The following is a 14,927-nucleotide window of genomic DNA, read 5'->3' as shown; positions in this document are numbered from 1 at the left end:
AAACATTGTTGTTTCTTGTGTCTAGCATTTTGAGTGGTGTGTTCGCACTAGATGATTACACCCTTTCTGCCTATAGTTTCTACAGTGGAAAATACCTGGAATACTCACATCTAGTTGTTATCCCAAGTATTTTAAGACTATAGGAACACCAGAACATTTGACTATTCTCTCCCCTTTGTCATCATTACAACAACAGTTCGTATAGATGTTTTCACTGAAACAACTAATAGACGTAACCATTTTTGTCATTTAGATAAAACTTCTAAAACGGTGTATCTTCTGAATAGTGTTGGTTCGTTTGCCTACAGATATATCGCTATTTTCATTTATGATACAAAGTTTAAATCGTTGTCATTTTTATACAATCCTCTGAGGTTTTCATACTCTTAAACTTATGACTAAAAGTGTGAACAGAGGGACCCCATGAAAATCTTGGCATATATCAACCGTCTTTCGCTCGGGCCAAAATACTGAGGAGGCGATATTAATGGAGTGGCCGTAAATGGAGTTCTGTTGTGTTTTCGAAACACGATGAAACAAACAAGGTTATGTTTTATTTATACACGAATTGACTTGCAGACTGTTTTCATTTTTTTGAGAAAAAAAAAAGTGAGAAATGTTTCTCCTGTATAACTGCCAGTATCGAGCGAGATGCCGAGGTTTAAAAATTTGGCCGGAAAATAAATTTCTCAAACACATTACTAAATCATGAAGAGAAAACAAAGGAAATTACTAGCGTGAAGTAAACTTTTGCTTTTCCTTATTAATCTGACTTTCTTGTAAGTTCTCTGTTACTTACCTTCTGCTAAAGAAACTGGTCGCAATGAATTTAAGAACATCTGTCAGATTCCTATATGGCATTCATAGCTGTCTTTGGCACGTTTTTATTGCCAAGAAAAAAGACTGACATCAAGGCCGAGTTGTTCAAAACCCGATTAAGCTAATCCTGGGTTAACGTGTGATTGGAATATATTTGCTAATCCTTAAGGATTCGTCAAAAGATTTTTGTCCCTCAGTTTTGCATTAGACTTTTCTTTACCGTTAGATTAAAATGAACCTTTAAAATAATCTTTACTGATCGGGTTGAAAACCTCAGTAAACTTTTAATCGGGGATTGGCGTTATCAGGCTTTCGAACAACCGGGCCAAGTTGCTTTGCACAGGGGCCCCAACGAGATCGTTAAAAATGTTGTTTCCTGCATTGCCACATCAGTAATGTGATGGCTTCTTCATAGCGAAATTGTGAAAGCTAACAGTGTCCGATCTGTTCATTGTAAATTGCCACAAATTTTAGGGAACGGAATCTTATTACCCGAATGTACGAGCTGCTGTTGGCTTTCCGAAAATGCTAGCTGCCCTCCTTGTCGTACTTTTAACGACGTATTTGCCTCTCCTTCAGTGTTGCGGAAAGTTGAGGTGATCTGTCGCTGAAGAAAAAGCTTCACAATTTCACTAATTCAATTTCAACTTCACAATTGTTAATTCTTCACAATTTCACCCGAATTTCTGAGGCAGGTTATGTCTTTCCGAACAGATATCCCACATAAGCGAACCACTGGGTGGCCCTGTTTACAGTTAGCAGTTGTTGCTTGAGGCCAATCTAAACTGCCGGGAAAATGAGAAATTACAGCTTTCGTTAACTTTTCTTGAGATATTCATTTTTTCTTTTCTTCTATTTTTTTAACATTTCCTATTGAATCTTAGATCAATGAAGTACATAGATTACAAGGGTCATTCACACTTTTTTCTTTCCATTAGCATTTGTATGTACTAATTATAAATTCCACTTGGTACTTTACAATTTAAACTGAGAAAGACAGAAGAGCTGTCGAAATATGTTTCAAAATCAAAACGTTATCATTTTTCTTAAAATGTGTGAAAAATAACTAACGAAAGGAAAAAAAACTTCTCACGCTAATCTGCCGCAGCAAATTGTCACTTTGCTTAGTGTCCTTCAGAGTAGATGCTTCAAAGAACTGTTTTCTCAGTTTTGCATTCGAAGGATAAGCGATGGCTTAATCTTACTTAGTCGCACTAGAAGGATGAGGAGTAAATTTCTCCTGGGAAAACTAGCGATTATTCTAATTGATTTTGTCTGATGGAATCAACGTACACAATTCTTACATACAATTTTCTTCACAATCTGCTTAACACCATCTCTAATGTCTTTCATCCTGAGAAAGTAAAGCAAAGGATTCAACGAAGAGGACATTAGATGCAAGGCTACAAGGGCATTGAACACTTCGTAAAATGCTGGGGTCAATTCATCTCGAAAATTTAAGAATATCGACAGTCATTCGAATGTACGCGATATAAAAGACTGCTAAGATGCACAAAATGGTGCACACGGATCATCGATACTTCGCCAAGTCGATCGCTGGTTGACCGAGAATCTGAGCCGGGACGTTAGCTTGGACTTGTCGCTTATGGCGTAGAATTATTTGGTACACTTTGAAGTAAGCGGCGGATGTGATACTCAGGCAGACTGTTGGTGCACCAAGATTGCCTCCTGCCATCTGCGGCATGTATTTACCTACAACAAATTACTTAAAAGAAACAAGTATACGTTTTTTAAATATGTGCACAGAGTCGACATAAATATACTGTACATAATGGAAGAATTTGGCAACGTTGAAAGCTCTTGACAAAGCTTCAAAGTCGACAATTACGTTGTCTTAAAATGAACGAGTGACATGTCAGACAGCAAATCAATGAAGACTGCTGGCTGTATGTGTTCTTCACTATGCCTGAGGAATGTGGTCAGAATAAACTCAGAAAACCTGCTGAGCAGTTGGTGTGCGCGTTTAAGAATGACCTGCAGACCTCGCTGAGGAAGCCTATAATCTGTGTAGCACATTTATTTCATGAAACAAATCAACATTACTGCGAACAAAGAATTCGACATGAGGCACATGTTCCAGTTTCCCTAGGCTTATACACCTCCAGAGGTTATCTCTACATTTAAGGGGGCTAGATCACCTAGCTTTAGTATTACTTTAACTACTAAAAGCCAAGATGGAAATAGATCTGATTGCAACTTATTGGATTAATTATAAAGTATTGGGCTACATTTTCCAACTGTTCTTTCTCTGTGTCATGGAAAAATCGCTAGAAACTACGCACTGCTTATGAAATTCACTTGACATCTTCCTCTCAAGCATTTGGTGGTTCAGTGAAAGGAAAAATAATAATTTTTTTAAATAATTTTTTTAAGCGTTCTCTGGTTGAAAGTTAAAAAAGGTTATGATGAGCTTTCGATTGCCAGTCTGCAATCTTTGACAAGTGATGACAAGTCTGACAAGTGATGATTTTTGAAAAATATTTTGTTTATAAATTCAGCATAGTTTTGACCCCTTACCCTAAAAAACAAAACAAAATAACAACTACAACTACAACAACAACAACAACAACAACAACAACAAAACAAAAAAACAGAAATGTTAACTGACGCAGCATTAAAAAGGGGTTTCAGACACAAGTTCAATGAAGACTTTGTTTAAATGATTGACCTCTAGCAATCTTCTATAGCTAGAGTCAAGGAAAGAAAAAACGGTAGGTAAAAAAATTATTTAAGGTGCTTGAGACTTGAATGCTAATTAAGTCATTTTAAGTGAACAGGTGTACGATATGGACTTTCTGGTTAACTTTCCCGTTTTTTTTTACGTCTTGTTCTCTGGTCGCATCTTCCTCTTGAAAGCAAGAACCATTCAGACATACTGTTTCAATCAAATGATTCAAGTGATTTTATGGTAGTATTAAATGTACTACTCTGGCCGTTGTCAAACGTTGCTCTCGGCAATAATTTTAGCGTCTCAATACGGCGTTCAGTGTGCATTTAACTCCTTCACGAATGTCCCTCATTCGCCAATAATAGAGAAGTGGATTTACAGAAGAAGAGGCAAGCAATATAGTTGTACAAACATCAAGGGCTGTTAAAGTTTTTTCTCTCACATCTCCTGATGCATAAACCACTGCAGCGCAGCAGACGTAAGGAAGGTTGGTCAAGAGAAACACAACCAGAATAAAGAAAATTGTAAATACTGATTTTTTGTACCTTGCTGCGTTGACGGGAGGTGGAGTGAAATTGTGTGACAATTCGCTCATTTTAACCTGGTGCCGGTGGCGATTAATTAACTGAAAGAGTTTGAAATACGTTACTGATGTCACTGAGATCGATAATAGAGCGAGACATAAAGCCGTTATCCACGTTATGCGCATGTTAACATGGTTACCAGGAACGAGAGCCAGTAGAAAAACTAAAATAACGCCATCTATCACAATGACTCGACGGTTGGTTAGAAGGGAGTGACGATTCATGTGTATCCATCTTTCGATCGCCATAAATGCGATGTTGGCTGTTGTAACAGAAGTGAAGAAGAGACCAGAGTTGAGAGCAATTGAACGAGCAACGCAAAAGAGCCGCACATTGTTTGTCATTGAAGCCACTCTGAAAACCACATAGGAGGACTGGGTGATTAATCCGGTGCAAAAGTCCGTGAATGCCAATCCACCGAGGAGAATGTAAGATGGAGTTCGGAGTGACGCGCTCCTCCAAATTGTCGCCAAAATTAGAGCATTACCCGCCATTGCCACAAACGACAAGATGGCGTTGATGACAGCAGTTACCAAAGCGACGTGATTGGTTAGGGGACGAATAATGTACACTAAGCAAGCGGGACTTGTTTCCTCTGTCGGAACCGTGTAACTGGAGTTGTTTGTCATCCTGTTGAGTTCTCAAAGTTGCTTTTTAGCTGAAGGCGTATTCGCTAACACCCCTCCTGAGAGTCTCATCCTAGGATTAAAAGAGCCTATTCCTTTTTTATTACCTTTTTTCCCCAGGGAGATGTAAACAAGTTAAAACTATACCACCTGTCACGACGACTGTGAACAGCTTGATGTTTTAAAAGACTGATGTTTTGCAAGCAATTTCCATTGGTGTATGAAAATGAAAGCGGTGTTATTTGAAATAGAAAAAAGAAAAATTGGGTTGAAACTTCTTTGCAGCATGTGTGTTACTCATCTAAATAACAACACATCTTCTAATGATGTATTTTGTATTTTAAATATATTTAAATAACGAGGCAATGTGTACCCACCTAATGAAAAAATTTCAACAATGATTTAAAATTAACACGTGGCAAAAAGCAATCAAATATTCTGTCCAGAGGAAACACTTCTGTTATTATCGGATCGGATATGTGTTATTTGCATCAGCCCCATCCTAAAAACATGGGATTCACTTTCTTCTGCGTAGAATCTTTATTTCACATTTGAATTGTAGTAGCATTTGCTTGTTATGTCTTCCTTTTTCTTATTTTAGCATTGAACTTCTTCACAAAATTATTATTACACATGACTCCTTGCTTCGTGTTTAAAATAAATTAAATTTCTTACACGTATCAAGCATGAAATCAATTGCAATTGAAAAAGCCAAACATACATGTGTAATTAAAGTACCTTTTTAAAACATTAACTTCTTTTTAAAACCTTAAAATAAGTTTTAAACAGTTGAAAATTTCTTACATATTAGGCTTGCAGTTTTGTGCTTTTATTTAAAGCAAGCATTTATTTGAAATTTATCATATATGCGACCTTGCCTGTGTTGGTGTGTTCAGCGTAATTTTAATAAAACATCCCTTCTCCTTGATTTCGCTTAAACCAATATATCGGTAAACAAAGCGTAATTAAAATTGCCATTTTGGATTTTTACAATCTAGAAATTAATATTCTAAAGAATTATTTGAAGGATACTTCCCCTTATAACTGATTTCTATATTTTTGCCGCAATTTATCTTTTAAAGATTGTAACTATTGGATGAAGACGAAACCATGTAACTGCTTTACTACGATAAAAAAATTAACGTCTTGTTTAAAGTTAAAACCTCACCGAGGTTGAAATAACGAGCTTCAAAATAAATACTGCTCCTTTTAATCGTCCTTTATTTAGTATGTTAACTCCATTGAGAGACTAGATTCACCCTTGCAAGCTTTCTAAGGTGTTCCGAGTTTGGCGACCATGCCTAACGTTTTATAGATGGCCTTGAAGCAGTGCTTTCTTACTCAGAATGACATGAAACTTGTACCTGCCATTGACTTGAGGTTGACGTTTGTCAGAGTTGACGTTTTTTTTTTAATTGAATCGATATTACCGTAATGGACAGCTCGAGAACGTTAAAACGTCGATCGGACGCGATCCAGAGTTCGTTGAGAATAAACTATGTACATGGTTAATGAAACATAGGCGAATAAAAAAATGCGGTATCTTGGATTAAAAAAAAAAAATTCAAGGACAATTCAAACCATAGAGCTTGTGAAATGCAACGAAAAGTTTGCTTTGATGAAATGACTTCAAAATGTTGTGAAATTGTGTCCTGCTGATATGGTTTGACGTTCTGAGAGTTTTGTTGATTTTGTTTGCTGCGATCTAAACAAGGTTTTTTTTGTTAGATCGTTCCCCTAAGAAAGTTCTTCTAATATTCGAATAGGCCTTATAACGGTTTTCGGCGCCATTTTGACGAGTAGGCAAACAGGCTTGAAATAACTTACAGTGCTTGTATCGAGATCCAATGTCAAATAATTTTCATACAGTAAAACATCACTTTTTAAAAAGTCATGAATTGGAAACTTTTAGCACTAGGAAAAGTATTTTAAGAGAACAATGGAGGGATTTAGCAGTGCCAGAAAGCGTCCAGTCGTGTTTTGAACTTTCCATACATTTCCCTGTATTTTTTCCCCGCGAACTACTTTTAGTAGCAGTTCACGGCTGGTTCGCTATGCAGACAAATGTATGGACGCTTTCTGGCACAGCTACATCCCTCAATTTTTTTTCTTAAAATCCTTTTCCTAGTGCCAAAACTTTCCTATTAATGAAAATTATTTGACATCGGATTTCCATACAAACACTGATATTTCAAGCCTGTTTGCCTACTCGTCAAAATAGCGTCGAAAACCGTGATAAGGGCTATTTGTGGAACGGCTCTGCAGACGTCTTTAAAACCTTTACCCCGCATGCTTGATAAAGTGAACAATTTTTATTTCAAAGTTTTATTAAAATTGGATTAATTCTTGAACAATTAAGAGGAGGACGTATAAACTGACGGAAATGTTGCCTTAACGATCGCCATTTTAGAGAGTTTTGTAAATTTACACTTGGATCAATGTCTCAGTAGCTTTGATTTGTTAAGTCTAAATTTCCATCAAAATAAAAAAATGAACCTCAGTAAAATGGCTAAAGGCATTTTTGAAAGTGAGGAAGATTTCTAGGTTTGGAGCTATTATTAAAAAAAAAAAAGAGACAAGAATCAGTCAATTTTAACGATGACAGCCCGGCCAACGTAACGTCTTCTGTTTCTCTAGTTGTTTTTACAGGGTATTCGCTTTACCAATGTTTTTACTTCATCCCGAATATCTTTCATTCTCCACAAGTAAAGAATAGGATTAAGTAAAGAAGACAAAAATGGAAACACAAGCATTGCTTTTAGTGCGGATTTTCTTGTGTCACTGTAGGTAGTCGGCAGACCCAGATATATTCCAAAGGTGATGAGCATGGGGGCATAGCCAAGGTAGAAGACAGCTAGGATGTAGATAATCGAGTAGACGGATTTCTTGTATTTGGCAATGTTGATCGATGACTGGGGTTGGTTGTTGGATGATTCTCCTGCGTGATTTACACGCTGTTGATGGTAACGAATTATTATGAAGACCTTGAAGTAAACCAGGGTGGTGACACATAGGGAAAATAGCAGAAGTAAAATGGAGGCAATATCTAAGGCAGCTCTCTGACTTCTTTCTCCCTGAGTGTGAAGTACAACATAAGGTATGGGGAGGATGAACATAACCGCAACAATGTAGGAAGCTCTGCGCGCTGTTATCAGCGATCGTCGAGTCATGTGTAGCCATCGTTCAATGGCCATGAGTGTTACAATCAGAACTGTCGTTAAGAAAAAGGACGAAGTGAAGCCAGTTGCTATGCAATTTATTATGGTATACTCAAGCTTGGCCATGGAGATCAATTCTTTTGCAACATGAAATGGCGCGGAGAGGAGACCAGTGCCAAAGTCAGTGACGGCCAATCCAGCCAGCAGAATGTAAGAAGGCGATCGGAGAGGCGATTTCCTCCAAATTGCCGCCAAAACCAGAGCATTTCCCACAACAGCGACTGGTGACATGACGGCGATTATAATCGAGGCGGCGAAAGTTATTATTTTACAAATTGAAAAACCCGAATTTAAATGATTTAGAACAGGAAAACAAGGTGTGCTATTATACATGACTATTTCTTTCTTTGGGCCGCAGCTTCGTTACTTTCTTAAACAAGTTTGTGGGCAATCGAGAGAGACGTCCGCGGAGCGGTTCTGCATAAATCGTGAAGCAAACATTCCTTACTTAGCCGTGTTTCTGTTAATTAAAGGTGCAAATCTTGATAAGATATCCTCCCCATGACAGTCAACAAAGGTGACAATTTTTTTGGACAAAGGTGAAAAGTTGCCTCCGGTACGATAGTTTCTGTGTTAAAGTAACAGACTGCACTGAAGTACTGCAATGAAAGGACTTTAATTAAGTTGAAATCAAATGTTCCAAAGGTAAACAGTGTCCAAATCAAAATTCAGGAAATTATTAACCACACCGGTCACAAACGTCAGAAAAGATAACTCAATGCAGAATATCAGTTCACTAAAAAACAATGACATTTCTCAGCTAGTGGTTTTTAATTTCAACAATAATTTGGTTTAGAACTGACAACATAATCAAATAATTGACACTTCCTTCAACTCTTTAAACTTTCTTAACCCATTGCTCTTCACATATATACTTGCATCGAACTGTACAGGAAAGTTATCTTTGGAGACAAGCTTGTTAACTGACGTTAAGAAGTAAAATGTTTTGGGGGATAATTGGAGATTAATGGGCAGTTCCTTTGAAAATACTCTTTCTTTAGCTTTACCAGACAATTCGAACCTGTAGGTGCGATCAACGCATACATTTGCTATTTCCAGTGCCAGAGCAATGGATCCGTAATCCCTTCTCAAAATTAATAGACATCCAGAGTCCAGATCTTGGACAACAGTCTTCGAACCAAACATTTCACTTGGAATCTTTAAGTCAATTGTTTCTCCTCCAGTTGTTTGTTTGCTGGCGCACACGCACAACTTGATATCAACGGTTTTGTCGGCGCATGTCTTAAACTTGCTATACTTTGTCTGCCGTGTGAAAGCTGTCAACCAAACATTGTCTTTCGGAAGAGTATGGTGTTTAAGCGCAACCGAAAACACCTCATCGTCGTTATAACCTGTTGGAGGGATAACGTGTAGGTCCATGGTGGTAATAATGTATTCTCCTTGAAAGCGTTGAAATATTTTGGTAAAAGATTTGCCAACCAAGCGCTGGCAGTTTCCAAAGCCATACTTTTCATGTGGGTTGCTACTATTATCTAGAGGAAAAATAATACAACAATCATTTATCCTAGAGAGTTCATAACTCTGTTTCAAGAGGGGAATGAGGATGGGGGGGGGGGGGGGGGGGGAGTAGGAGAGAGGAGGGGTAAGGTCGGGTGGCGGTTGTAACATATTCCCGTTCGTGATTTTGTTGTGTCACAATATTTGTAAACGATTTTACTTTTAATCTATATTGTTATTAAGTCGAGCCTTTTCTCTTGTAGACTAATCGAGACTGGGCTATTATTAAGCACTTTTACGGAGGCAGGGACTTTAACGGGGAATAAGAGTCGTTGGCGAAACCTCCCATTTTGTTGTTTACTTGAAAATATCTCACCTTGCATTTGTTGTGTTTGTATGGCATCGTTTATGGTTCCAAGCGCAAATTCCGCCAGCCATTTGTGTTTCTCCGAATTATCTTCAGCTTGATTATTATCATCAAATCCTTCACACTTACACCTAGTCAGCGGCATGAGATTCAAGTCTGCACAAGTGCGATCTGCGGGTAAAACTGCAAATAAACCAGCTTCCGAAGACTTCCAAAGATTCATTTTCTTCGGTTCGTTCAAGGACATAAGCGCTCTGTGCAGGTCAAATAAGGTAAAGAGACGTTTTTGGTTTTGGAGTAGAGCGGCCATTCTCTGCTTTCCAAGCTTTTTACTCACACCTTCGGGAACTAGCATAAACATCACCGGATCAAAAGCTTCTCTTCTTCCTTCTTCTGTAAAGCTGTATTGTGTATTTTTGTTTCCATGGTCGGAAAATATCACAGTAAGAGTATCGGCACTCTCAGCCATTGTATGTAAGAACTTCGCCAAGTTGGCGTCCATGTTGATCATTCGTACTCCAGTGTATTCGTGTCCAGTGTTGAAATGCATGAACGAAAACAACGATTTCGCTTTGTTGTCTTTTCTTAGCGAGGCGTACATATTTGCAATGTAATCCAGGAAGTACTGACTGAAAAACTGTCCGTTTAAGCAAACTTTTGGAGGATTTTCGTAGTGAGTCGTCTCGTTGTATTTCTTTAACACTGGGCAGGAAAAATGCAACAGGCCAAAGTCATCAATGTATTTTGTGTCCATCTTGCTTTGAAACTCACTCCACCTGTTAGAAATGTGACAAAGTTTCTGAAATGAATTATGAAGACTAAAATTTAGTTGTTTAAAGAGGAAGTATCACGAAGAATTTGATGTCATTTCAAAACCCAAAAATGTTTGTCTGTCAACAGAAACAAAAAAAATAATTGTCTAGTTTTGTCATGAATTATGACTCCATTGCAATAAAACTGTCGATTAATGCCTCTGGCCAGGGACAGTATATACTTTAAGTGATGTATCTTTTTTTGTCTGTACTGTTTTTGTATATTATAAGTTCAAGAAAATGTACGTTTGTAGTGTAATGTAAGTAATTAAGTGTAAGTTATATTGTTAGCTATATACTGTGAGTACAGTATTATGAGTAAGTTATTGTAAGTACTGTAACGTGTGTGGATGGAAACAAATAAACAAATTACAAAAAAAGGAACAGTTTAGGTCGGAATGGATTGAAACTTGAAAAATGTTAGGCTAATGTTTTTCAAGTTCTGGCATTTTTGTTTCTAAAATGCGTTAGAACAGATCACGAATTGAGTTGACTTCTTTCCTCTCGTTGTTCTAGAATTATTTTGTAGCTAAATGGAGGTCCTATTTCACTATTTTTAACAAAAGAGGTAAGAAAACTCCATGATACTTCCCCTTTAAGAAACAGCTGCTGGTTGTGAGAATCCAAAGCGTATCGTAAGTTGGCTGAATCCACATGGTCATGACCATTCGTAAACAAAGAAAACTCAATAATAAATGATGTAATAATAAACTACAGAAAAACGTCTATCGACCGAAATCTGTTTGTGAGGACCGTCACACATACATCCTAGATGCAGTTTATTAGCCTTTCTGAGTTTAAAAGTGTTGACGGGCCTGCACGACTTCTGCAGTTCGCATATAGATTGGTCTCCAAGCCTTTATAGCTTAGCTCTTACAAGAGTGTCTTTTAGGAATTTTCCTTTTAGATATGAAATGAGGGGAGGCTCCTTAAAGATATTTCTCAGATATGGTTGATTCTGTATAAGGTGCCATTTCCCCATAAGTATATTCTTGAGGTTGGGCAACGCAGGGTGGTATTGCGTTACAAAGGGCAGTATTTTCTTACGTGCATTTTTGTTTCTCTGCTCCAGTGCTTTCTTTCTGTCAGTGAAATTGACCTCCGAGAGATGTTTTTCTACAGTTGTAGCTGGGTAATCTCTATTCTTGAGGCGTGTTGCAAAATTCCTCATATTCTCTTGAAAAGTGTTTTCAGAGGAATTTGTTCTTAGAAGCCTTAACGCTTCTCCTTTGATAAAACCTTTCGTGACGCCTGGTGGGTGGCACGAATAGAAATTCGTGTATTGGAAGGTCTCTGTAGGCTTGAAGTGTGTTCGCACGTCAAGGATAGAATCCTTGTTGAATCTGACACCTTTGTACACTATCGTGTCCAAGAATGTAGTTTCTGTTTCTGAGATTTCAGCCGGAAATTTGATTGTGGGATGGAAGTTGTTTGCTTTTGGAAGGAATTCTTCTATTTTGTTTCTGCTTGTATCCCATACTGATATGACGTCATCGATAAAACTTTTCCAAAAGATAGGCTTAATGCTGCTCTGTCTGAGTATTTCTTTTTCTATTTTGGCCATGAAGGTGTTAGCAAAGGCTACGGCCATTTTCGTGCCCATGGCTGTTCCATGGGTTTGAAGATAATTTTTCCCGTTAAATTGGAACGAGTTTTCTTGTAGGATCAGACTAAGCATCTCGCTTAAAAACCTGGTAGGAACTGGAGGGTTACCTTAGTGAAATTCTTCATACAGGGGTAATACCCTCTTGTTGTGGTATGTTCGTGTATAGGCTTGTGACGTCCATTGAAACAAGTATAGCACTTTTAGGCAGTTTCATCTTCTCGATGAAGTTAATAAAGTCTGTCGTATCTCTAAGATACGAAGCTTGTTATTGTGCTATTGGCTGAATAAGGTGGTCAACAAATGCTGAGATCCGTTCTGTATTGCCGGAACACCCTGAGATAATAGGTCTTCCGACAAGCCATGGCCCCGTTCACACGTATCGCCAAACTATTTCTTTAAGGATTGACCTTGCGTCCTCATGTTTTCAGTAAAAAAAACGGTCACGGAAAACGCAACTTTTCAAAAAGGCTCCCCAGAATGGAACTTTTAAAAACGCTATTTTTTTGTTCTTCTTCTGTGGACACCTGAAAACGGAACTTTTTAAAAAATAGTAATACGAAAAAAAAAAAAAAAAAAAGACGTCACGGCGTGGAATTCAATGGCCATTGTTTTTGAAAAGTTTCGTTTTTATTTAAGTAGAAACCCAAGTTTCTCGTGCCATCTCGAGATGCACAGAACGTATGCGCAGTAGAAGAAAGAGGCACCGTACTTAATTTTGTTATAATAGGCAATGGCGCCACATTGTCAAACGTTTTTATCATCCTTACCTTACGTTTAGTGGCCTAAATGTTCATAATCAAAAATGTTCGGACTGTTTTTATTTGGAAAGAAAAATTTTCGGACAATTTTTTTTCCAAAAGTTTATTCCTCCGAAAATTGTTGTGATCAAAACAACGAGGAAAAGAAAATGGCTGACTAAGTGTTTTTGTAGAAGAAAAGAATCAACTAAAGAGGCCGGAGTGACGACGTTCTCGTATTGGTTCGTGAGTTGGGATTCAACTGGCTGTTTAGCTATAAAAAATGTAGTTTTAGTGGATGGTCATTCTTTACTTTAAGTTCACTCCGTTCCCCTTAGTGAAAAAGTTTTCATTCCGCGCCAGAGTTATCTTACCTCTTTTTGAATTCCGAAGATGTACTAGGCATTTTTCTTACTTCAAGGTTTGTTAACCCAATTCCCCATTGGTCAAACCAGCAAAGATCTTCTTGATAGACGGTTTGGTACCCCCATTCCTTGAAGGTCTTATACAACACTTCAACACCTAAGGGAGCCTTCGCGCTTTTTACTGTTTCACTGATTTTGTTGTCATCTGTAAAACAAAGTTGAGGATGAAAAATAATGCTGTAAGGACCCATTGCCATTTTTATTAGGTTTGATTGCGATATTGTAAGTTCAGTGCACCTCAATGCACAAATAAAGCCGAGTCCTGGGTCCGGAACCCGGCTTCGTTGGTTGGTGGCGAGTGCTCTTATCCCTATCAACAGAAAATTGAAAGTTTAAGGCTCACTTTGACTAGTTCCAAGCCTTAGTCCGAACTTAATTTTAGCAAAAAAGAAAAAAAACGAAAAAAAACAAAAACAGACAAACAAACAAACAAATAAACAAACAAAAAAAAAAAACAGTTCTAAACGACATTTTTCATGTAAATCGTGAAGAAAGTCCACTGTGTGCACCCCACGTTTGAACTACTTTTGTTTTAATTCAATCATTTTGGCTGCAGATAAAGTAACTCCGAAGAACATCAAGCAGACTATTCTTTAGAGTCCAAAAGACGTCAAGAAATGTTATGGTCCTTGTTGGCCTTTCCTTAGATTAAGGGAACATTATCAGGAAAAGTCTTTCCAACCGTCATATGGTTTTTGATAGCTGTAAATAGGTCATCATAGCGCTCACCTTTGATAATACCAGAGAAGAATGGCCGCATGTTGTCAAACGTAGCTTGACCAACACTCTGATAAAGCTCAAAGTCCAGCGCCGTGACCCTGATTTCTTGGTCTTGAGCTATCTTGCGAAGAGCGGCAACAGATCTTGGAAGAATGCGATAGAAATGTGGTCTTGCGATAGAGTCCAACACAATCACATTTACGTTAATGTTGCTTCTCTCGGTACCATCTTTGACTTTCTTCAAGATTGGTGGGAAGATGAGCGATTGAAGGATATTTCCACATCTAATAAACAAATAACCGAATCCATTTTTCCGGTTTGTTTCTACAGCCTTCTGCACTGTTGCAGTTAATAATTTTCTTGAATAGGGCGACCATTTAGTAATTATTCCCATGTATGGATCAGTAGAACCTATTTCGACGTCTGATGTCCCACAAATCTCTGCGTTGCACGTTATTTCATGATGTCCTGGCTTTGTTTCTTTAAACAAGCAGATGTCTGGGTAGTGCGTCTCGTTACATTTGCGATCTTCAACATATCCCGGACGTCGCAAGCCGTGAAATTCGTTAGCCGCTGCACAAGCTACAATATTTGCCCTTAAAAATACAGTAAAGGAAGGTTATTGTAAGGTTTTCATTAGACATAAGAATATTTGTTGCTCTGTGATCTATAATGATCAACTTGTAGGATAGACATGTCTAAAAATGTGTTAGGGAACAGACGTTCGTGAACCACGCACGGGCAACAGGAAGTTGAATGTTTCCTTTTTTGGTGTGGTTTCGCTCCTTACAACGGACAGAAAAAGCTCTTGTTGATGACTGTGGTTAATTAGACGTTTTACAAACGCGATGGCGTCAAAACGCTCC

At 38.0% G+C, this 14,927-nt stretch overlaps 2 protein-coding genes across 2 annotated transcripts; both read right to left on the bottom strand.

The window, feature by feature from the left end:
• Positions 1-8,699: 8,699 nt before the first annotated feature.
• On the bottom strand, positions 8,700-14,653 carry LOC146472291 (uncharacterized). The gene is made up of 4 exons (XM_085119821.1): positions 14,071-14,653; positions 13,291-13,486; positions 9,771-10,537; positions 8,700-9,429 (listed from the first exon to the last, which is right to left on the bottom strand). The coding sequence occupies exons 1-4, from the start codon at positions 14,453-14,455 to the stop codon at positions 8,747-8,749; spliced, it is 2,031 nt and encodes a 676-aa protein (XP_084975947.1). The 5' UTR covers positions 14,456-14,653; the 3' UTR covers positions 8,700-8,746.
• Positions 11,433-12,224, bottom strand: LOC146472292 (uncharacterized). Its single transcript, XM_085119514.1, has one exon. It carries the CDS (start codon positions 12,174-12,176, stop codon positions 11,433-11,435), a length of 744 nt encoding a protein of 247 aa, XP_084975640.1. The 5' UTR covers positions 12,177-12,224.
• Positions 14,654-14,927: the final 274 nt, after the last annotated feature.

Source organism: Pavona decussata, unplaced genomic scaffold, assembly GCF_977016875.1.
Source record: "Pavona decussata unplaced genomic scaffold, jaPavDecu1.1 SCAFFOLD_100, whole genome shotgun sequence".
NCBI classification, from domain to species: domain Eukaryota; kingdom Metazoa; phylum Cnidaria; class Anthozoa; order Scleractinia; family Agariciidae; genus Pavona; species Pavona decussata.
The sequence above is the reverse complement of the archived record's forward strand: the minus strand, read 5'-3'. Positions and strand labels throughout refer to the sequence as shown.